At 43.5% G+C, this 24,718-nt stretch overlaps 2 protein-coding genes and 1 long non-coding RNA gene across 5 annotated transcripts in view; 1 reads left to right on the top strand and 2 right to left on the bottom strand.

The window, feature by feature from the left end:
• The window catches only part of CORO2A (coronin 2A), a 63,015-nt gene extending 61,312 nt beyond the window's left edge, over window positions 1-1,703 (bottom strand). The window contains exon 1 of one of the 2 annotated variants that reach the window (XM_054002913.1): window positions 1,648-1,703. The gene's annotated coding sequence lies outside the window, so the exon portion shown is untranslated. Of the gene's footprint in view, window positions 1-732; window positions 795-1,647 lie in introns of those variants that run through there. The other variant, XM_054002911.1, reaches the window with a different exon arrangement.
• Window positions 1,704-3,523: 1,820 nt separating this feature from the next.
• TBC1D2 (TBC1 domain family member 2) lies at window positions 3,524-24,696 on the bottom strand. 2 transcript variants are annotated; one of them, XM_054002909.1, is made up of 14 exons: window positions 24,616-24,696; window positions 22,360-22,847; window positions 21,599-21,731; window positions 20,524-20,665; window positions 18,135-18,259; window positions 17,374-17,558; window positions 15,924-16,310; window positions 14,952-15,062; window positions 12,066-12,253; window positions 10,674-11,144; window positions 9,439-9,559; window positions 7,267-7,452; window positions 6,507-6,628; window positions 3,524-5,828 (listed from the first exon to the last, which is right to left on the bottom strand). In XM_054002909.1, exons 2-14 carry the CDS (start codon window positions 22,765-22,767, stop codon window positions 5,627-5,629), a joined length of 2,781 nt encoding a protein of 926 aa, XP_053858884.1. In that variant the 5' UTR covers window positions 22,768-22,847; window positions 24,616-24,696; the 3' UTR covers window positions 3,524-5,626. The 2 variants fall into 2 exon arrangements, with proteins under 2 accessions (XP_053858884.1, XP_053858885.1); XM_054002910.1 differs by having other exon boundaries at window positions 18,141-18,259.
• On the top strand, window positions 12,560-18,017 carry LOC128821706 (uncharacterized). Its single transcript, XR_008441214.1, has 3 exons — window positions 12,560-12,675; window positions 15,527-15,605; window positions 17,931-18,017. It is a non-coding gene; the product is annotated as an uncharacterized LOC128821706 (long non-coding RNA).
• Window positions 24,697-24,718: the final 22 nt, after the last annotated feature.

Below are 24,718 nucleotides of genomic sequence, written 5' to 3'. Positions count from 1 at the left end.
TGGAGACACTGCAGCAAACACTGAACTCTGATTTATCCCTGCCTGCAGAGGACAAGGGGTCTGACATGTCTCTGGTAGTTCTGGATGGAGATACATTGAGGAAACTGCTAATTAGTTATGACCAATTAGCTTAATCTTTAACAAAAATTGCACTGTTTCCTATCTTTCCTACTGTAATTATTTCCAGCCCCCATGAAGTACAATATTACTAACTGTGCCACATGTATGCGGGCAGGTAGCATGGAGGGCACAACACCCACCAGCTTTGGGAGTGATTTAAAGCACCATTGCAATGGTAGTGCAAAACTGGAAGCCTTTTCAGAGTTTGTGGCATTGGCATTTCCCTCAAGGTACAAGAGCTTTTATTATGTTGAAAAATGTTATTAGAAGATGCAGCAAAAAATATCAATTTGTTTTAATTTTGTTTTGGAACTTTTCCTCCCCGCAAAATGCTGTCCATAGACAATATTTTTCTACTAACGAAATTATTTTAAAAGAAAAAAATATAGACGTTGTTTTCAGCATGGAATTGTGATGTTGGGCTGAGTACTATTTTTTCCCAAATGATAGGGACAGTAGAACAGAACAACATTTTACTCTTATCAAATAAAGGGAACAATGTAGTCTCAGAGGAGTACACAAAAAAACTCATGCAAAATATAACAGGATGCTAGCTTAGTTTTGCAATGCTGACAAAGCTGAAGTTATGCAAAGCAACAATACTGCACTTACTCAAAATGAGAGTTGAGGAACAGCCACCTAAAAAGGACACTGGACATTGAAGACAACCCCTGAAGAACTTAGGGACTTCCAATAAGGGGTGCATCTATGTAAAACAAAGTAACACACATACATCAAGTAAGCAGGGATAGCCAACGAGTATGTCATCAATGTGTATGATAAAAACTCACAGTTTTGAGCATTTACCTGTTGGGGAAGATGAAATAGCAAGGCCCTATAAATATGATGGCCTGGCAAAAGAATCAGAGAATACAGATATCAAGATGAAAACGAGGTTTGAAATACCAAACCTTAATCACTGAGCATCTCGAAAACAATAATGCAGCCAAGCTGGAAACAATCCCCCCTTCTGATAGATCCTAAGGTCAAATGGAATGTTCTGTATCACCCCCCAATGTATGGTTCATCCCATACCTGTAACCCTCCCCTGAAGTATCAGGTGTCTGTAACCCCATTGGCCCAAGTCCTGTCCCAGCCCATCTTGAAGCCCCCTGATAAGGTGTGGCCGAGGGACCGGACGCTCTCTCTTGGACCCTCCTGCTGGGACGCCCACCTGGCACCCTCTCTCTCTCTCTCTCTCTCTCTCTCTCTCCCCCCCCCGCTCTCCCTGGGCCTGCCACGAGTTGCGGCTAGCAACTCTAAGCAGGGCCCTTCATCCTTTACAATAAACTATATGCTCTAAAGACCGGGCCTCAGAGATCCTTCGCCACCACCCATCCAAACCGTCCTGGAGTCCAGCAGTCCCCACATTTACCCAATGCTCAGGGTACTCAGTTAGAGGAAGGATTCTCTGAGTGACCAGCACACTGCAATAAAGCTGCTTTCTAATACTTAAAACTGTGTTAGAAAGTTTTTATCTGGACAATTTTGGTATTACAAGGGGGCTTGAAATTTAATTCTGCTTACCCTGGATACTGCTTCATGTCTCCAAGCTTCCAGCAGCTTGACACCAGAATGTGCCAGAGGTTCTGTGTCATAAAAATTAAGCTCAAAACCAGAGCAGATACTGATCCAACAGCTGGAGTCTCAAAGGCAGACTTTGCACTTTGGAGGAAGCTGTCATTTAATAACAAGGAGAAATAAGGACTTCATCTCAAAGGTAGTAGACCATGTGACCAAAGCAAACATCTGGCTGCAGCAGAATATGGTACCTTTCACCCCAAATGTGCCATGGTTAGGGATACCTTCTCTTCCACTGACCAACTTGCTGTGCTGTTTTCCCCTCTGGAGAGTTCCTGAGGTTGAACAGAAAGCACAGAGATAATCTCATGATTTAGGCATCTCCAGCCTCTCACTGAACTCTAGCAAAGGGGTTAAATTATCTTGCATGACATTATATTATATCAGCTGCAGCCCTGTGGCTTGGTCATGGGAAAGTGGTTTGTCTTCTTGCACTTAGCATGTCCCTAGACCAACCAGAGCTAATGTTTTGTAAAGGAATTCTTAGCACTGGAAGATGGCTGGAGAAGTCTCAGCATCGTATCAGGCCACAAATGAGCTCTTAAATGGGAAGAGAGCAAGCCCAAGACCTTGTGTCTGTGATGGTGTCAGGAGGTTGCCTGGCCTGCAGACTGGAAAAGAAACCTCAGCACTGTGGTATAGCTCCTGCTACAGGGTGTTGTTGCTATCCACCCACGGAAAAATGCCTTGCACCTTAGCTTTCACCTTCACCCTGGATAAGATGCTTAAGCTTAGACTAAACATTAACCCAGAAACAACCTCCCCGGTAGTGCCTCTTACCACTCTGGCAGCACACCAGAATACAGGGCTTAGCTGCAGCATATGAAGGTATAGATCCTGCCAGCCTAACACCATCCGGGCCAAAAAGGGGTAAAAAAGGGAAGCTTCACAGCCTCTTCTTGTTGGCAGGTCAGGGAATTATTGAGCCAGCAGTGGCTTTATATGTATTTGGCACCACTCCACCAATTTATCCTCTCAAACCCTCTGAACTTTTGGTGGCCACAAGATCCTGCAACAAAGTGAACTTACAAGTTAATGGCACATCACAGGGAGGAGGGTGGGTGTGGAAATCAAAACCATCCTTTTTAGGGTTGGAGCTGGTATGCCAAGATTTAGGTTAATTCAGAGATATAAAGTTTAATTTCACGAGTAATGTTATGCATACAGCAAAGCTCAGCAAAGACTGGCTCTGGGTAGAAAGACACCTCTTTTATCCACAGGTGCCAGCACAGGCAGAAGGAGCTGCTGGGCTGCATAACCAGGTCAAACTTTCCCAGCCACAACCGTTGGCAGTGGCAACACAAGTCACTCTTGAGCACTTCATGCAGAGGTAACCAAGAGGTTCAGAACACCTGTGGCACTGACTAATAGTCAGTGCAGGTCTTGCAGGGGCCTCAGGGATTTGCGTCTGGCCCAACTGCAATTTTGTGACCTGAGTTCAGTGCTTTTCAGTACTACTGAAGTTTATGAAGCAAAAGGAAAGTAGATGAGAACCCATGAGGACATGTGAGCTTGGCTCCAAGGTGCAGGTCTTTATAGGCCTTGCAGACATTCCTGCATCCACCACAGTTTATTATAAAGAATGACCATGACTGGTTATCAATAGGACCAGAGAAGATGGTCGTCAGCAAATACATTTGGACCAAAACCAAGAGCTGAGTAAGACACAAAATAAAAGAAACTTATAACAACCCTCACATGTCCTTCCCTTCCAAATTAATTTAAAAATTATTTTCATAATTCCCCATCAGGATCAATATCTTGATCCTTATGTCTATGTCAGATGAGTTTATGTATCACATAGACCATAGTCAGGCTGTGGTTTAGTCTAATAATACATGTTTAAAATCCCTTTATTATTAAACATAAGGACAAATCAGGAGGAAAGATTCTTAAGCTATTGCAGAAAGCTCTAAGAAACAAAATTGTAAGTAAATTTCTAATTTTCATGGTCTTGATTTAGAAGATAATGTCTGTAACAACGGCAAAATTCTGTGTGCACTCGTGAATATAAGTCTATAAATCAATTAGATTAGCAATATCATCTGTGAAGAAAAACCTTCTGCCTTTTAGACTTCCCTATCTAGGTGGCATACTTTTTAAATGAGCTCTTTTTTTTTTTGAGATACTGTAGTAGGCTTCCAGTAACATTTTCTTCTCATCCCACACTTTTGATGTGTGCAGCTCTCAGTGACCTTCAAGAGATCTATCCACTCTTCCCAAAACTTCACTTCCATTTTGATTACTTCTCTGCTGTGTGGTTGACCTCCACAGTCTTCTATAAGGCATTGAAAGTGGCTGACTTGTCCAGTGAGGCAGACCATGTGTCTCAGGTGAATAGGCAATGTTTCCCCTAGAGTCTGTCATCTTGGCTACAGCCCACAGGGCTGAGAATACTGTGGACTATGAATTCCTCCCTTTCCTTCCTCTAGAAGCACTGACAGCTTGAAGGGTTGGGTTATCATCCACCAGATATTTAAAGAAAGCATAAGCCATTTGGGTTCAAGGTCAGTCTAAAAACATAGAGCCCCCTTACAGCAGGGTCTGCTGCATGCTATCAGTGCCAGCACTGCAGGTACACCTGGAGTAATACACCACTCAGAAGGAAAGTGAGGCAGCAGGATCTGGCATCACGGTAAGGAAAATAAGTTGTATTTATCTAAAACTTGACTTGTCCTGGGTCTGTGGAGGGCTGAGGTGCACAGGCAGGGGATGGGTGAGCCTGGGAGGCAGGGCAGAAGGCTATCAGACCCCATTCCCAGAGGCAGATAGGGCATCTCTGTGTGCTAGACCCATGGAGGCCGGCTCCTTGGTTCAGGAGACATTAATGTTTTTTTCTAAAGAATATGAAGTCATCTTTTGTGACCTTGTTCCCAGGATTTTCAGGTTTGCTACCAGCCATATGCCACGGACAAAACACCTTCAATTTCATAAACTCCTACAGAAAAGCCCTTGTCCCTCTCATAACGAATGGAAGTCAGAGACAGGGATATCAATGTAAAAACCCAGCACAGGAGGACTGTAACCGTGGGGCAGAGAGATGGCCAGGAGTGAGACTATCAGAAAATCCAGTTGTCCCCAGAAGAAGTCCACATAACATTAGACCCTGCCTGCAGGAATGCTGGTTTCATACAGAGATTAGTTCCTCCATAGAGCAAACTCACCAGCACAGAGTGATGCCAGGGCCTAAAAGCTAAACATGAGGAGAGAAAGCTCACAACATTTCCCAGCCAAACAGAAGACATACCTTGTGCTCCCATGAACTTCCTACAGGAACCAAACTGGAGAAGCAACTCTACTCTCCCACAATCTGTTTCCTTGTCCCAGCCTGCATCCCATGGGATGATGTCCTCCAGCTTTCAAAACCTCCACAGACTTAACACTCATCTAGAGATAGTGTCTTGATCAGTAACAATGTTAAAAACACACTCTCCTGGCAGGCTAGACACTGAAGGCACCATGTCCTCTAAGAGGTTTTTTTCCTGACCAATTCAGAAGCTTTAGGTAATGAGGGAGTGTTCTTGGTTCATTATCTCTGGAGATTTTACTTGTAGTAAAGATCTCATTCAAACCTTCATCTGAAAATGAATAAAAGCCCTGCTTGGTCTTTTGCATCATGTCAGTTCCTGTCATTTCACATACCACAACTGATATTTCTTCTGCACCCTCAGCTGTAATCCTGAACTGCACAGGTCAGGATGGGCTAAATGGGGAGAAATATAGAAGAGGATTAAACTCCTCTAACATCTTCCAATCCATTATAAATCTGACTTGGTCTCCAAATGGTGCCATAAATACAGCCTTGCTTATTGGGGTAGATGAGCTCCTGTGACCACACTTCCCCCTCTGGTCCATTTCTTACTGACAGTTGCTACTGATGACCTTCTGCAATATGGGAGGGAAGTGATGATGAACTCTCTTTTTGTTAGCTCTCTTCTTCCTCTTCACTAACTACCTCCTCCAGGTCCTGAGGTCCCTGCTCTGCTCTCTCTTTCACATAGGCTGCCTTGATCTGTTCAAGTTCACACAGCTCTGCCTCCAGCTCTTCTCTGTGCATTGACCGACGGTTCCTCAGCAGTTTCATGGGGAAGGGGTTTAATTCATTGAAGGCAATGTTCATCAGCTTCCTACGACAGAAAGGACAGCTGTGGTCAACTTATTTACTGGCTGTTAACACATCATAACAGATACACCAAGAGCATTCTGGGGTATTAAAAAGCAGGACCACAGACTTCAGCTCTCTGAGCTAAGTCACCAAACAGCCGAGTATTAAAGGAATTCTTTCCCACACAAACACCAACCCAAGCAGTACTTCACATACACGTATACCATCCCACCTTTTAAGGTATCAGTGTGCAGCCATCATTTGGGAGACAATGGATCAGATGCCAATTCTGATGGCTTGACAGGGAGGAATATTCCTGATGTTGAGCTTTTCTGATCACAGAAATCTTCAGCTCAGAGACATGTTGCCACTCAAGGTCATGGGTTGTGCTGTGTTCCCAAACACCCCAACTACAGCTGAGAGAAACCCAGCAATCACTAGCACAAACACCAGCTGCAACAAGAAGACTGACCCAGACTTTGTGGCTTGCTCTGCTGTAGCATGCCTTTGCTTGAGCCAAAAAGATTTTAAGTAATGCCATGAAGGGAAAGTCAAAAAGAGACAAATGGATCCATGTCCCACAGACCTATCAATGCATTTGTGTCTCTCTTAATAAACTAGTCACAATTCTTGTTAAGTGGATCCAACAGACAAGCAAGTACAAATACACAATGGAAGCTTGTCTACAACTCAGTCCTACCTGCCGTCTGTGATCATCCTCGTGAAGAAGCGTAGGTACTGGTAGATCTCCACGCTGTCATGAATTCTTAGGATTTCCTCTTCATTGTATTTAAAAATCGCAAGAGCATAGCGGAAAATTACCTGGAGGGTTTAAAGGTATTTGAGTGGATAAAGTTTTAAGTAACTGAAGGTCCAGGCCATCCTGGAATGAAAGATAATGTTGGGCACACAGCACTGCAGTACAGACTAGATCCAGGGTTACTCCTGCTCTCAATAGTATGTACTAGGGCAGGCCTAAAGGACTACAGAGCTAATCTCAAGAGAATGACCATCTGTTGGCTAAATTGCAACCCCAGAGAATACCAAGCTCTACAAAAGTACCCCACAGGGATTTCACAAGGGTTCTGCAGTTTTCCCTATGCACAGGGACAACGCAGGACTCACATTTTCAGATACTGCCTATCTTATGCTCCCTTTATCTCTAATAGTCTTAGTTGTGTCACGGAATAGGAGACACTATGGCCCATCAGAGAGATGTTTTACAGCACAACTATCCGCTAAAAAGTACCGACTGCACAGAATCAGGGACTAGGTCTGCCTACTAGCAGCAAGTGCATAGAAAACAAGTGCTTGGAGACATCAAGGTATGCCACCGAAGAGGCAGGACAGGCCAAGCGGTTCAATCTCATGTATCTTTGATATATGTGTATGCCCATCACCCTGTCACTATGTCACAGAGGTGGTACAGATGGGAGGAAGGCCTAGACTGAGAGCTGCACCTTAGTTCCCTCATACAAGAAGGCATCCCACACTCGCAGGAGGATGTCGCTGACCAAGCTGTCCACAAACGCCACCAGAAACCAGTTGAAGGTGATGAGTGAGACATCAATCCGATACTGTTCAAAATGAGCCATGAGGCAAGGCAGCTTCTCAGACAGGAAGTCTTTGAAGACTCTCTGATCTACCTAAAATTGACAAAACAGAAAACAATGAAGTCCTAGTCAAGAGCAGTCCTGCTGCTAGAGGAGAGGAGCAGTGCAACAGGACAATAGCCCTTGCATGTCAGGGTCATCACTGGTGCTGCCTTCTAGTGAACCACACCCTAGGAGGAGCAGAGCATCCTTTGTCTCCCAACCCTTCAAATTCACTGAGCAGTGTACTTGTACGCAGCATCCAGAGCAAGGCATGGAGCTGAAACAAGGCCAAAATATAAGCAGAGAAACATACATTCTTCTCACTCAAAGAATCATATTCCTTCCCAATCTCAAAGTCAAGAGGGAAAATCTGACACATCTTCCTGCATTGGTCTTACTTGGATTTTCTGTGATACCATGAGCATCCAATTGAATGACAGGCATTAAAACCTGCCCAGGTCTGAACAACTCTACATGGCCCAACAGACTGAACACCTCAAATACCTCTGACTTTGCAAGCGGAACCTGATCTTCTCACTTAAGCTTCTCTTTATGGTCTGAGTACTGTCTGTGCTTTGCTTCTGGTTGCATGAGCCAAAACACAGAAATGCAGTCAGTGAGATCCTTGATTCGGGTTTGTAAAGGTTTCATCTCAGCAGAGCCGTGCTTTCTGGAGGGTAAGTGCTAAAAGCGCAGGATCATGTTTAGGGCTTCCCTCTGCCGTATCATATTAATGCCCCAGCTGTATCAACCCACTTAGCTGTGGCACAGGGCTACAAACCATACAAGTAATATGCTTTGTCTTCAAAATTTGCAATTTTAAGTTTTCCAGCCAACTCACTTTATCAAGCCAACCAACAAAGCACCACCTTAGATGTTCCTCTTTACATGAGTCTTGGCTAGATTTTCAGATACCAACCATGAGGTCAGAAATTCTTTCTAAAGCAGACTTTCAGCTGACAGTGTTTTCTCACTGAATGTAGGTGAGCCTCTTCAGTCTGTCATATTTTCCCTGTCAGTGTCTACCTGTTCAGTATTGAGTGCTGTCTATTAAATCCCACAGCTAACACAATCTGCTCTGGAGAGACATTTTACTGTCTTCAAAGTGATTTAACTGTTTCCCCAGTCTGTGAGTTGGCCTCTCCACCACCACACCACTGTCCCAGTAAATGTTAGTCAACAAATTCAGTGGAATCAGTCACTCTCAGCTACTGACCCTTGAAGCCTCCTCTATTGTGGGCCCACAGATAAAAACAAACCTTTTTTTCCTCTGAAAGGACCACACAAAACAGAGACACCAAGGTCACAGCAAGGCTTACCAGACCAGACACTGATAGGTGTGGGTGGTATGGGCACACAATTACAATTCCATTGAACTATAGGGGAGTTAGCTTACATCTGTCTGCCTGCCTAGGAGGACATAGATATCTGGCACAAGACACACAGAAAACCTTGAAATCCAGTGATTTTGAATCAGGTGAGTAAGCTATTTGCAACACAACAGTTTATATCAAAAGGCCAGCATCTTTTCTGATGTGCAGAGAGCCCAATAGTGAGAACTAACACCATGCTTGATCATGAACTGAGGCAAATACAGTGAATATAAAAATCTCAGCATGTGTACGTGACATTCCAAAGATAAGAGTGCAGCTTCAAAAACTGAAGGGCTGCAAAATGGTGCCTTCCTCATATTCAGTCTATATATACCAGAATTTGCTGCTTCGCCTCTATTAAGGCTTCATTAAAATAAGTAACTGTGCAATTAATGGCCACTTTCCTTCTGACTAACCTGATTTCATTTTATTACTCAGGAATGGTACCTCATTTCCTAGAGCTGGTGACCAATTTTGCTGCTCTGTGTGAGTGTAATAATTTTGTACTCTCAAGTCTCCAATACCTCTGCAACGGAAGGGATTGCAAGATAATATCAGTATTCTGTGAGACATCAAACACACAGCAGGTTGACTACTCACTTTTAAATCTTTACTGCACATCACTGTGTGAGAGTCCAAGCGGATGCGAGGGTGCTCAGCTCACCTGTGATGTTATTAGTGTCTCACTGTAGTAGTCTGCTGGCATTAGGTTCTCCACAATATAGACTAGACACCAGAAAGCACTTTCCTCATCTTCTAGGACCAGGAGAGCAACAGCTGCCAATCTGTGATGGACAAGACATGGTGAGAGAATTCAGTACTGCAGAAGGAATCATCAACACAGGAACTGAAGAATACAAGAGGTCTTTTTGCATGTCTACAGCTCCATTGGCATCCAAAATATCAAATGTGGCAGGACAGCCAGACAGAGGCAAGTAATCTGTTTCTGAAGGAAACACAGGGATGTGATCTTCATTCCCATGTGGCTCTGGCGTGACAAAGCCAGGTTTCTCAGCTAATGGAATGTTCTGTAGATCTGCTGAAGTTAGTAGTGTGCTGATTTGGTCTATTTCAATACAAAAAAGAGGTCACAGAGAGGCACTTCATATTATGTCATATGATCTCCACACATCCTTTTATAGTCTTGACCACCTTCAGCTGTGACTTACTGCCTTTTAGACAGACTAGAAAGATGATACTTTATATTAAGGGCTCTCTGGAGGAAAGCTTCTATAATCTTTCTGAAGACCATCCAAAGAACATTAGGAAGAAATAGCTTACACAGACCTCCCTCGTGTGAAGAGGTCCAACTAGAAATTCCCTTCTTACAGCTAATGCCTACTGCCTTTTCTATTTGGCAGTACAATTCTATGAAATTTAGGTTAATCTTTCCTATAGTCTTCTTTGGGAAGTGAAAGAAACTTTTATATTCTCTGAATCTTCTCTTTTCCAGACAGAACAACCATGGTTTCCTCAGTCTTTCTTTGTGTCATTTCCTGCAACTCCCTTGCATGTTAACACTTCCCAACATTTCCTCCAACTGTTCTCAGCAAAAAAGGGAATCACCAGGGTGTTCTTCTGCTTTACTACTTTACATTACTACTTAAAAATTCAGCCTCAGCCTTGTGGTGTTATTCTGGGACTGCTTCACTCTTCCTCCTATAGCTGTTCTTTTCCATTCTTTAAATATAGAGATGCCATGTAAATGCATCCTGCTGCTTTCTGGATCCCAGTAACAACACTGGATGAAAAATAAGTCACCAAATGCAGAATTCTGCAATTAAATACCTAGAGCTAGGGCAGAATCTGTAGAGAGGCAAGAGCCTGAGGCTGCTTGAATCACAGCCTGGAGTATGTGTCTACACCTTTTCAGTGCCATCTCATGAAGAAGCAGCATACCTGTTCAATCCCTGGCAGTATCCAATGGCAGGATTGTGCCAGGAGAATGCCAATAACACCCTCCGGAGCCTGGGGATGAGCTGGGAGGTGGGAGAGGAGAAATGCTTGTTGTTGGTCAGTGTACGAGGCAGGTCAAGCTCAATCTGCCGGCAGGCCAGGTGCTCGGTGCTCCTGCTCTGCCCCAGCAACCGCTGGTAGTGGCCAGGCACTGGGCTGCAGTGCCGGCTGACCATCCACCTCCACACCCGCTGCCGATGTTCCACTGGGATGCCACTTCGGATCAGACTCTTCAGCTCTGCAGAGGGGTTCAGCTCTCCAATGCTGTTCCATCTGTCACGGAGGGGCTTCTCCACTATTTCCTGGCTCCTCAGTTTGTTGGACTTTATCTCAAGGGCTTGGATTTTGGCCAGAAGTTTCCAGTCCTCAATTTCATAGTCAGGAACAGTCATAAACCCATACTCATCATACTCACTGGAGGGACACAAGGCAGTGTTTAGTTCAAATGACAGTGCTGGCACCTTTGTCAAGGACATTTACTGTTTGGGATCATCCCAGCTACAGCCTGCTGCCAGGCTCATGTCACCCATACCAAAGCACAAGTACTTGTGGGTGTGCACTCCCCACCCCCCTCCCTTTCCAGGCTGCACTGAAATCTGAGAAATGCTCCTTAGGCCTCAACTTCACTTTGCTGCGCTGTCACTTAATATTAAATCTGGGTTTTGCTGATACCCTTGCTAGGACTTTTTTAAAGCAATCTCAAACACTCATTTGTAACAGTACTCCTTCACTCCTCTGCATGTGACTGCCTACCTCAGAGCCTTAAAGACAAATGAGAACCTGCAGCACTGGCATACACACACCAAGTCAAGAGTAACTGCTCTGAGCTGCATACCAACCTCAGCAGACCCCTAATCAGCCCCTAAAGAAATACTGAGCTCACCCTTTGTACCTTCTCCCTACCCTGTCCCAGTGCAGAGACAGTTCTGTACGAGAGTACTGGAAAGGCTTTGGGGCATGAGATCAAAGAACAGAGATCCACAGTCCTTTCTGATATCTGCTGGTACACAATGCAAATCTCTTACTGATCAGAACACACCATGGGTACAGATACAGCTTGTCAAGGTTTGTGCACCATCTGTCCACAAGGTGGGAAACTCTTGACAAAGAGACCTAGGGGGTCTCATCTCCAAAGCTACATGGAGAACCTGTGAGACTGATCAAATAGATAAAATGGGAACTGCTACGGAACAGGGGTCCTGACTGTGTAGGAAGGCATAGACACAAATCTAGGCCCCTGCTATAGAATGTTGTTAGATGTGTTATGCCTGCACACTTCTGTTTGCAGACAGGCTTCTACAAAGCTGTGAATATGCCCATGTTCTCAACTCTTACCTTACAGGGTTCAAGTTAAAACCTTCTTCTGCTTCTTCCTTCACATCCCACTGGAGAGCTTCCTGGATGAGGTTCTTCACCAGTTCAGCATATGAGTTGGGCAGGCCAGGCACAGCCTCCTGCAGCTTTCTCAAGACTGTCAGGTATTTGCTCTCCATCTGGCAGTTTCTTGCTTGCAGGCAGGCACACTGATGGGGAAACAAGAAGGAAAGAGCTCGCTCAGTGGTAGTCCTTCCTGTGTTGCCACTGCTCTCTACTGGCCTGGTCTGTACATAAAGACTTCTGCAGAGCAAAGCCCCAGGAAACACATTTAGTAGTTTTCCACAATCAGTGGAATTGCAGCCATGATTGAATAACCACGGTCTATGAACACACGCTGCAGTAGCTAGCATGCAACAGAAGTTAATTATTGAGTGGGAGACCTACTACATCATCACCCACTTTAACTACTGCATTGCATCAGTAGATGCCACACCCCACCAGCTCAACTAAGGACACAATCAAAGAGCCAGCTCTGCATCTGGGTTTCTGCTGTCTTTTTCTCTTATCTTCAGACAAGTTCTCTACACCACATTGAGCTGTATCCTGATACCACTCCAGAGACTGAGCTGTAAGTATAGCATTTTCAGGATACATGGTAGCACTACAGACTAGGTGACCACATGCCCTTCAGCATCCCCAGTCCTATGGCACTGGTACACATAATTTCTCATGCACAGGAAGCCCAACTGAGATCAAACAGTAGGACAGTACCTGCCGCCACCTTAGTCCTGGGCACGGAAAGCAAAAAAAAATTAATAAGGATTATTAGTGCACTCCACAAGTGGGGAACTGAGGCCACATAGGTGACAAGACTCACCCAGTGTCTCACAGGAAGCTCAGTGAACTACTCCCACTGTTCAGTGGGAAGCAGAAGTTGAAAACAAGAATTAAACAGAGTGAATTAGGTTGCATATAGAGGGGACAGAAATGAGTATGATTTCTTTCATACTACCACTTTAGTCAGCATTTTGCCTCACACTGAGCATGCTGGGCTCGTGTAATTACTTTCTTTTTGAAGGTTATGGAAGTGTCAGGATGAGAGGGCAGTAAGTTAGGAGGAAGTCAGGGTTTCAGAGAACTAGAAAGCAAACAGATGTAAGAATGGCAATAACACTCCAGAAGCAGCTTTTTGCCCTGTCCCAGAAGCCATGACTGTGAAGACATACCTGTAGTGGTGCACTCCCCCATCTAAGGCCACATTATGATTTCAGAAATGCTTGTTAGGCCTCAATCTTAATGAACAGCACCTGGGCTAAGCTCGTGTGCTTATTAGAAATATTGTCTGCTCCCAGGAATTGGTGCTAATAAGCTTTGGTTTTTAACAAACACCATTGGAAACTTAATTTTCTTGCAAACTCAAGTGGAGGAACATTTCTGTCATCAGGTTTTCAAAAGTTACCAATTGCAGCCAGGATGGCAAATTACTATTACTAAAGGTAATTCTCTTATGAACCTGTAAACAGTGGTCCCAAGTGAGACCCTTGGAGCTCTCCTGGACCACAGTGGGCTGTGACCAGCAACCTCCCTCTGAGTGGAGCCTCTCAGAGCCAGAGAACTCTCAGATTTGCTGTACTTGGAGCACCACTGGCAAACAATGACAAAGCCTGGGCCAATACCCCCAGTCCTCGAGGCTCAACCCTCTGCTTGCTGAGAATATGCAGACATCTGACATGAGCACTTCACTGAGCTCAAGGGAGAGTTTTCACACGTACCTTGTATGTACTCTACGTCTGTGTGAATATGCTACAGAAAATGTACCTGGAATCTTAGATTCTCAAGTATTTTAGTTAGTAATTTAGGCCTATAAGTGAGTTACTGTTGTGATTGCAGTAAATTCCATAAATCTTTTGTAAATTGTTTCACTTCAGCCATTGTTTAAGTGCTGTTAAGTTTAAGTGTGTTAAAATCTTTCAGCCCAAACTATTGTTCAAGTCCAGCGCTATGTTTTGCACAGGAGTCCACACTGAACCTTGTAGCTCGATGGGAGGGCCTCCCTTATTTCTTTTATGCTAAAGCTTTCCCATCCTTACCCTTTTCCATCCCCAGCTTCCACATAGATTTTTAATTGATTTTAGTTTTAGACTGACTCATTACAGGTTTTAGTACTATTTTATCTTTGTGTGCTTTAACCATCTAGTAAGTAGTAGAGTGAACCTTGGCAATGAGCTTTGCCATGCTTTCACTTCAATATTCAACCTGCTATGCCTAACCTTTGCTAGTGATTCTTTAAGCAACCTAAGACACTCATTCTCAACAATACCTTAAAACCCAGGGAAGTAAATCCTAGGCAAAACCCACAGAACAAATGCCAGCACGCAGCTCCAGCCTTGAGAGTGGTTCAGGACCAGAAAATAGGATTAGACAAGTCTGAGAGTAACCAGGTTTTTCACACTTACACAGCTAGAAATAAAAATACAACTTAGGAAAACATAAGAACTCTGATCTAACTGCAGGACTCCAAGCGTCTACTGCCACCTAGCAGTGCCAAGTCCAGCAAAGAAACCATGACTAGATGGAGCCAGGACTCAATCTGTCAACTCTCAGGAAACTTTTCTGATTGCCTACACAGGGTTGCTTTTTTATTTGCATAGCTGAAAAGCAGAAATTTGGGTTAAGTTTCAGCACCTTCAAGACTGATCTTCACAGGTATTTTACTTCTATTGAAGAATTAAAATTATCATATCTAATTTGGGAACAGCACAAAGCAGTAAAGAGGTCACACTAAAAAAACACAAGAAAGCTTATTCCTTGTGGATCAAAATCTATTCTGGTGCCACAGAAGAGAAACTTTGAAAATAAATTAGTAACAGTTTACACCAAGGGAAAAAAGTCACTTGGCCTTACCTTCATCAGAAGAGCTTTTTCATTCTCAGCAACACTTGTCCAGAGTCGAGTAATCTGGTGGATCTCAGAATTGAGAAACTGGTTCTGGGTTTTGTATGCATCAATATCATCCTGCCATGAAGCAAAACAGTCACACAAGGAGACAGCTTGAGGGGCTTAAAATCCCTCCCATTTCAGGGACATCAGATTAAGTTAAGAACAATAAAATATCTCAAAAATTCTGTGTTCTGAGGAGCAGACAGGACTCCCCAGTACAAATATTGCCTACAAAGGAAATCAAGGCACAATATTGTCATGCATCAACAAAACACTTGAAAATGCTAGATGTATGTATACACTTTAAAACACTGGAGAGAACCAGATCATATAAAGCCAGGGATGCACTTAAATAAGATTAAGAGCATATGGGTTTTGTTTGGGTTTTATTTGGTTGATTGGTTTAATTTTGATTGGTTTCTTTTTTTATATATATATGAAACAAATCTTAGCCTCATGGCTGGCAGGAAAAATGAACACTCTCCACAGAAAGCGACTCTTTAAGCAATTCTCCACCTCACACTAACCCTTAATTACAGCTGTGCACATACAACAGCCTGCATCTGAAAGAACCAGGACGTATTGGAAAACTGCAAGACAAAAACATACAGCAACAAAGTAAGTGAAGCAAAGTAACTGCAGCTATGAAACAAAAAAAGGAAAAGAAAGTGGCAAGCACTGAATGATGACAGGAAGTCAAACAAAACAGCCTCTAAGCTGAAGCTGAAACTGACTCAGATGCTTTTTAGTACCCTTTTGGCATCAGGTGAGCCCCTTCCTTCCTCTCGTTTGGAGAGGGATGGAGCAACCAGCAGGAGTATATTCTGTGCTTACTGCTCAGAACACCCTCCCACTGAATCTGAGGGCATAGAACACCCTCCCACTGAACCTGAGGGCATAAAAATAGGCCTAAAAGACCTGTGCCATCTCACACACCTTCAGATGCTCAATCTCCTCCTGCTGCTTATACAATGTCTCTACAGTGATAGTGTTAGCTTCTTGCAGGGGGTCAGAGAGCTCTCGGGCCATCTGCTCTGTCAAGGTCATGATGACTTCCTGTTTGGCATGGTTCTTCTCCATCAGAAGCTGCACATGCTCCTTGAGCTCGTGGATATGGCTGTCTCTCAAAGTCAGGATCTGCTCCAGTTCCTTCTTTTCTTGTTCAAGAGCTTCCAGTCGACTTGTCAGATTTGCAATTTGTCTCACTTTGTGGCGCACCAGCTTCAGCCTGTCCTTATCTTCTGCTGCAGTGAGATACATGCTAGATACTCGCTTCTCCTGCTGGGCTGCCTCCAGAGCTTTGTGGAGAAGTTTGACCAGTTCCTAGAACGGGAATGCAAAACCATCATATCACTGTGCTGTCCCAGGCAATGGCATTATGGACAGCACAGACCCAACATTGAAATATCTTTAAATTGACTGCTATCAGAAGGAAAACAATACAGAAATCTTGAATCCACAGTGACACCACTGTGAGACGTTCTGCTCTCAGAGCTGGGCCTGAAAGGTCTCTACAGCAGTTCACAGATGACCTGACATGGACTGGTAGCAGAAAAGCTGCTGCCCACACTGTCTGAACTCTGGCTTTCCTACAGTCATTCTTGGGAGCCCCAGCAGAGAACATGGAGATCTGGTCAGAAGTGTGGTAAAATGGGAGGGAAATAATGCCGTCTGCAACTACCTGTGCTACCAGAAGGAAACTGTAGTATCCATTTTAACCTTTCTTCTGACAGAGTCCTCCCTCACTCTATCCTGCATGAAAGCATGGAGCCTTACCCCACAACTTGCTGCTGATTCAGGCTCTGCCATCTCAGACACCTAAGAGAGCAAATTAAGGATACAACTGAAAGCCCAACATGGGACTTGGCTCTCCTGCCTCTTCTGCTGGAAGAGCTACTAGCATCATTAGCAGAGAACATGGCATTGCTCCATGCTTTGAAGAACAGTTTCATTCATGAGAGGCAGTCCTTGCAGTGACCCATGCCCTGACTTCTTACAGTCAAATCACACTTTAAAGGTGGGTCACTGTTCAAAAAGAATGACCTGCTGTTAACACCATGACTCCACCTGGCAGTTCTCACCAGTGTCACAGTACCTATTCAGGACTGTATTTAGTGAGCAACAGAGATGCACATGCAAGATAACAGCAGAGTACACTTGGATTTGTTTTACCTCCCTCTTACACCTAGTTGCACTTCCTAGAAATGGCTGAAGGTCTTCTTTTGTGCTGGACACACTCAGGCACACACCAGGCGCTTCAACTGGTCTCCAATTACTGCCTGCTGAGCACTTCTCAGTGCTTGTACCACACAATGTGTAAGGGAGTCCCGGTGACCAGCCTCAGGGCCCTGACCCCTAGAAATAGCAGTCTCTTCACCATACTCACCTTCTGTGACTTGACTTCCTCTGTGAGTGTCAAAATCTGTTGCTGAAGGACACTCACTTTATCCACTGAGTTCTTTTCCCTCGACAGTTCTTCAGAGCCTGGGAAGCCACTGTTCATCCACCTGGCTTTCCTAATCCAGTTCAGCCTGGGCCCCATCCTCCCATCTTCCAGGGTCTCTTCCTTAACTGAGGGGAGATAGATTTCATTTAGACAGAATTGCTTTGCTACTATGGACTCCCAAGTCTTCCTATGGGGACTCAACAATTCTGCAGAAAAGGCTGGCATACAGGACATCAAAAATTGACCCACAGGACTGGAGCCAAAACAGTAGGGATCAGACACTGATATGCCCACAATAAACAAAGTTGTGATAGTGTAACCTGTTAACCCACCTTGCACCCTGCTCATGAATCTGTGCCATAGCAAATGGAAGTTACCACCATGGAAAGGTATATGCATGCAGTAGAGCTGCCACACTTAGCTGTGCAGCAATTACACTTTTACCTCAAAGAAAAAATTCTGATGGATTTTGGTTTTTTTGTGGTTTGCTTCTGCAGACGGTTCCAGAGGTAGAAGATAGAGACAGATGGAGCCTGAAGCAGAGCCAAAGGAGTGAGTCTTGTGGCAACAATACAGGAAAAGACTTGAGACTATGTAACAATTTTCATATCCCTTGTAAACTTGCCACCATCTCCTTTCCATTCCTGCTAATCCCTCCTAGAAGGCATCCCCGTCAGCTCATGCAGCTCAGTAATAATCACCTGCACCTTCTGCCTCTTGCTCCTCATCCACATTCTCAGGATGCTCTTGGAATTCATCAAAGCTAAAGACATTCTCATTGCTCCCCCAGAACTGCTTGGAGCCACAAATATTGTAGACAGTGTTTCTGAAACAAGAAGAGATCAAGAGCCTAGTGAACAGATGTCATGATCACTGCAGCCAACCAGTGCATATTTAAACTATTCAATTCCTTATTTCCCCTTACTTCTCACCCCTCCTCCCAAAACTTATGTCCTTCATGTGCTGAGAAAATGAACTCTTTATAGAATTGGTGGATTTGAGGAGAGCAAGGTTGTAACCAGTGTAAACTAGGAAGATACCACAGAATCAGTACAGCACAGCAATGTAAAATCAGATGATCTTTCCCCACGTGCTTGAGCCCTAGACAAAAACACATCAGATCAAAGAGAGGGATCAAAGGTAACAGTACACCAACCATATCCTTCCCTCTCTCCTTCACTTCCTTCATCCATCCCTATGCTTAGTTCACTGCAGAAATCCCTAGCTGCCAAGAAAGGCTGCCAAGAGAAGCTCAGTTACCTACAACAAAGCCAAAACTGGGACAAATGATCACATTTGAAGTAGCCACAGGTCCTGTGCTCTGAAACATTTAATAAATAACCTTGCCAAAGGTTATTTACAAAGCCATAAACTAAAATGTAGTAAAGAGTTTCAGGAACAAATCTGCAGTCAGACCCAGGAACAGTTTGTTACAACTGCTGCTATCAGATACTGCCAGAAGCACTAAGAGATTACTTTATAGAATCATGAGGAACTACAAAGGTACAAGTAGTTTGTGTAAAACCTGTATCAGAAAGCATGCATACATGTCTTTTTCTTCTCCTCCTGTACTGTCCATCAGCTAAAACAAAAAACAAGTCTCTTATTTTGAGATCTATAAAAGACTCAGTGTTCGTTGCTTTCCTAACTGCAAATGAAGCTGCCACTTAGATACTATTATCCTTTTGCCTTGCTACTCTAAGGCTCCAGAGCAGAAGAGCAGACATTGTTGACCTTGGAGAACATACTGTTGTGCAAGTCTAGCAGACCTTCAGTCCCTGTAGTCTGCAGTTACTACTCATCCAATGCAATTTTCCTACTTTCCCCTATCTAATGCTGCACTGTTTTCCCCATGAGACTATAGCAGCTTAGGGATCCAGATGTGCTACGCTCATGAAGATCCAGCCTGACAGTGATAAAGCCTGGAGAAATGTTTATTGAAGAAGGGGAGCAAGACAACTTGGAGCTGGAAAGAGACAACTGTTACTCAAGTTCATGCTTGAGTAAAAGCACAGCACGGGAGCAGGGGCCAAAGACATGTTTGTGTTATTTTGAATCAATGTGAGTAGGAAAGAATGCATAGCCTGAAAAATGGAACAGGAGCTACAAATGTAGAAGTAGTTTGTGTAAAACCTACACCAGAAAACCTATACCTAGACCTGCATACAGGTCTTTTCCTTCTCCTCCTGTGCTGACCATCAGCTAAAACAAAACAAGTCTCTTGTTTTGAGGTCTGTAGAAGACTCAGGGTCTGCTGCTTTCCTAACTCTAAATGAAGATGCTAACATGAAACTCTGGTGTCATGGGGGATCTTTCTTCATATAAGCATCAGATTGTAGCTGCAGCGGTGGTGGTAAAAAAACTACAGCCAACTTCCACAGCAACAATATTTGGCAGGTGCCTGGCTGCCTACCACACCTATGGCCACTTCCTCATTTTTGATTATGTGTAAATAAGTGACTAGGAAACACAGTGATACTGATGAAGTTGTCTTTGTGAAACTGTAACTGCCCAAGTCTAGTAACTTTTAACCTGATGGGGCTATCCATTGCAACAGCAGATAAAAGCAGGCAGTAGGAATACTAACACCCTTGAAACTCAGCAAGCAAGAGCAAGTTGTGCAGTCAGGCCACATTACAGCCTTAAGCTCCTTTTCCCTGGAGTTCCTGCTCTGGAGAATACACTATACTCACGGTCCTTTGAAACCACTGGAAAGAGCTAATGGGCTTCTATGACTACGTACTGAGTACAGCTGACCCTGACCATGTGCTCTTCCAAGACTGCTGTGCAGATGCGTCACATTAGGCATGCAAAGCACTGACTACACTGAAGAGAGCTTAAGCAAGTCCTAGGTCTGCTACCAGGATTTTTGCTAAGAGAACTAGATTACGTGAAATGCATCAGAACAGGGGGATGTGAAAGACCAATCTGCAGGAAGTTTACTTTGGCCTGGACTAGCCTCCAAAAAGGTGCTTCACAGTTCTCCCATCTAGGCAAGAGTCCCATTGCACACAATACATGACAGGCAAGGAAGGCACAGAGTGGCAGGCCAGTATGTCAACTGCCCTGCAAATCTCTTAATACACTTACTGTATCTCTGTCCAAGGGTGCTTAAGGGAGATGTTCTGCAAAGCAGTAGATGTTTGGGGTGCAGGTAAAGACGCTGCCTTTAAACCCACTGCTTCTGTTGGTGTTTTCACAAGAGGCAGAAAGTCTTCATTGTCAACTACATCTACAAATGTAAAAACAAAACAGGACAAAAAAGCAAATGGGCAAGACAGAATCCCGTTGGATTTTGGGTGCTTCATGTAACCTGAAAGCCACAACAGTTTACTAGAGTATACTAATGTATACTACAGGTATACATTACATGTTCAAGTGGTCAAGAACAGTAGAGTAGGAAAAATTAAGGAAGCATTGCCTGTTTCCTTAATTGTAGGTCAAATTACATAAATTTCCAGGTACAAACAGAATGATCTACTCAAGGACAATCAAATTATTTCAACTATATATATGAGCATGACTAACCTTAAACAATCAAACTTTAACTGTCCAAAGGTATAAGGAAGGAGAATTTTGTTGTTCTCTTCCCACATTCCAAACCACATTTGATAATTTTAATATGCAGATAACACTCTGCAAGCACAATTTGTTACCAAATTTTTGCCTGCTGTAGCAAGAAGCCAGAACCTTTTAGAGCAGACACTTACTAGGGAGGGGATTATTTATTTCAAATAAAATGTGCATCTAGTCATTACTAAACAGGTGGATACCCTGGTTGTGCCCTCCCCTGATCCACTGACCTGTCTACTACCACTTTTAGGAATGGACATCTTCAGCCCACTGCTGAAAAAAAACCTTACTTGCTCTAAATTTCAGAGGCCTTACAAAAGTGATATATCAAATGTGTACATCTCACATGTGTGAGGAAAATCAAGATGATTACAAGACACCTGAAAATCTCCAAACATACACTGTGGATTAGGACGCAGCTAATTCACTTTTATACATAATAAGGCAGAAGTGCCAAACATTGGCCAAGTACTGATACTTGGCATCTGAATTTAAAAGCCTGGCCAAAACTTCTACCCACTTCCAGATGAGGAACACCATTCATCACCAGGGGGCTGAAAACAAAAGAAAGGCTAACATGTGCAACACCTACTTGTTCTTCCAGCCAGAGGTTCATTCACAAGCTGGGAGCTACCCACAGGAAATCTGCTCTGAGTGTTGCAAAATTCCCAACGTCTCATTTGCAGCTGCTGCAGCCAGTACATCATTGCCTGTTTGTTGATCGCCTAACAAAACAGGAAAGGGAGGGGAATCATCTCATCACCACAAGACACAGCCTGAGGAGATGACCACCACTTTCCTGCACAAGCCAGCAGGAAAAAAGGTCAGCTGTATCAAGCCTATACTGTATCTGTATCCTCTGGTCCTAACACTGATTTTGGAGGATAGAGGAAGTCTTTAGTATGGCCTTAAGGGGTAGAATCTCAGTGGACCACTGACCTAATTTTAAATGCGTTTTGGTTTATTATGGTCCAAGACTAAGCAGAAATGTCCCAATTATTATAGACAGGAAGCATCCCCAGAACTTCTTAACAATGACTTACACAAAAATAAAAGTCTAGCAAAGAATCCTCTTGGAACAACCATTTTAGACAGAGGGGTTCATTTCTGTTTTGTAAATTACATATGGACTGCAAGACTCCTCAATTACTTTAATTTGGCACTCAGTTCGGCTTTTATTCCTACTATTAAGCAACAGCCATCTCACAGGTAAGGAGTCCCAGACTTGCCAAAACAATGCAAGTAATTTAGGTCCAAGTGGTAGCAATCCAAGCTCCAAGGACTTAAATGAAGCTCAAGCTAAAAGATACTTTACTACAGATATGTCTGTCCTGACTGAGAATTTTTCATTACCTTCAAAGTAAAAGCTCTGCTCTGTGTTCTGATCTCAAAAACTCCTTCCCCATTTTCCATTTTGCAGTCAAAGCTGGCACTGGAGAGATCAATAGACCCCAAAGGATTAATGTCCTGGGCAGTTCTGTAGTATAGTAAGCGACATTTGTTTTCATCGTAAAAGAACCAGCGAGACTTCCAGGTCTTGATTGGCCCCTTGATGCCCAGCTTATTTAAATAACCACAGAGTTTCTTTCTGGATGTTTCTGTGCTGGTTTTCAGCGGTACATTTTCCAGTTCTCTGGGAGAAGGACGAATGTCTTTCTCTCTTGCTGAGGTTCCATTGTTGCTGTTAGTGTCTGGATCTGACTCCACTAAATTGCCTGGAGCAGTAAGCGTATATGCTCTGCTTTCTGGTCCTTTCTTCATCTCTTTAAGGAAGTAGATTGAAACAGGAAATTATCTAGGTAAATAAGCTGATCCCAATTATATCATCACTGTTACAGAACCTGCAGACAACAAAAAAAGGAAGGAATAAGTTCAGGTCTGCCATATGACAAAAAAGTACTTCCTAGCTTTCAAACTTTTGCTCGTTGCTCCCTGCTCTCCTCTGCTCTAATGACCTCTAATACCTTCCTAGCTTTCAAACTATTCAGCCAAGGTCTCCAGCTCTACTTTTGGTCATTGCTCCCTGCTCTCCTCTGCTCTAATGACCTCTAATACCTGTTTTTTCCCTTCTTCATTCCAAAATTAGGCTGGACTAGCACCCAATGAACAGTACCATAATCTCTTGTGGAAAAAAGAAGTATAGCCTGTTGGCATAACAAATCAATAGCAATAACCAGGGCATTAAGTACTTAATGTTAAGGAACAGCTGCAGAAAACGTGGCAAGATAACAAGCTTTGGGGGTAGGCACATAGGTCAAGAAATTCCAGGTAAGTGTGTCCTGGTATTTGCACTGAAAGTTCAACTAACATTTTAAACCATGGCATCTGGAGAGAAATACAGCATTATGCAGCATCCTTATGAATAATTTGTGTCCGCTTACTATAGTTGTTAAAATGCCTGCATGTTACGGGTTAGTTCTTCATCCAGTAGGACAGATTCATATGATGGATTATGCACCAGAGAAAGTAATTCTGTGGTCATTGCCAAAGAGATTTGGTTGCCTTAGTGATCAAAGTAACCACCTGGGTCCCAGAAGTGTAAAAAAAAAAGATAAAACTCAGGCTGGAAGAGATCTTGGTAAATCTCGAGTTCAGCTTATTTCTCAGACATAAAAGCTATAGCCAGCTACACAGGCCCACATTCAGGTAAATTTGTTCTTATGCAAGGATGGCAATTTTGCCACGTTTCCCAGCACTTTTTCAAGTGCTTAACCATATGACAGGTGTGATTTTTTGCTTAGAGCAGCAGATACCCACAGCTCCTGTATAAAGAAAGCTAACAACACTCCAGAAAAGTATCTATAAATAACTTCTTGCATTTTTTGAAACTTCAGTTCCAGATACTAACATAGCTGAAGCAAATATGTGAGCAAATAAATTGCTGCAGTGTTAAGTTAGTGTCCAACTGCAGACACAAAACTATTCAACACAACATCCAGCTGTACAGCAACATGTCAATGAGATAATACAATGGAGCACACTGAGATGTTTCCCAAGCTGATCCTTTTCCTCTGCTCTTAGGAACAACTTGTCCTCATGACTGAAAGAAGGTTTATGCTTCGTAGAACTGGCTAAGCTCCATCGTGTTTATTGCTGCCCCCTCCTGTTCCCACATTAGCTTTACAGACAACTATCAATAATGTTCACTCTTTGTGAAAAGCTACTTAAATTCTTTTAGTTCGCTCCCATGACACTGTGGATCAAGGTACTGAACACATTCACAAATGCCAACAACAAGCACTCCTTGAGAAGGTGTTGCCTCAACTACGCTTCTGAAACACACAAAAACCCTTAATTTCCAAGCTAATTTTCCTTGTCACAAGGAAATACCATCAGGAGGAACAAACACTTTCAACTTTCCCAAACAGACGCTGGGAGTTTTATGTCAGTACCAGTATAAGTACTAACACACTTCTGTACCCTCTTGCAGATTCCATCACACTTCTACTTCTTGCCAGCGTGATAGTCCATGGGTCCTCACCATAAACAGGACCAAGCAAGCATTTTAGGTAATTTAATTTAGGTTATTTAGTAAGCATTAGGTTCAAGAACCAAGTTATAAGGAATCATGTCAGAGCTGCATTCAAAGACCTCTAGATAAGACCTCACCTCCTTAAGGGAAGTAGAGAGGAGCTCCTGAAAGTCACCGTCTCCAGGCATGGAGCTATTGCTGCAAGCACCACCAAGCAGGTACCCACAGCCTCCAACAAAT

The sequence above is a fragment of the Vidua macroura genome, chromosome Z (genome assembly GCF_024509145.1).
Source record: "Vidua macroura isolate BioBank_ID:100142 chromosome Z, ASM2450914v1, whole genome shotgun sequence".
NCBI lineage: Eukaryota > Metazoa > Chordata > Aves > Passeriformes > Viduidae > Vidua > Vidua macroura.
The sequence above is the reverse complement of the archived record's forward strand: the minus strand, read 5'-3'. Positions and strand labels throughout refer to the sequence as shown.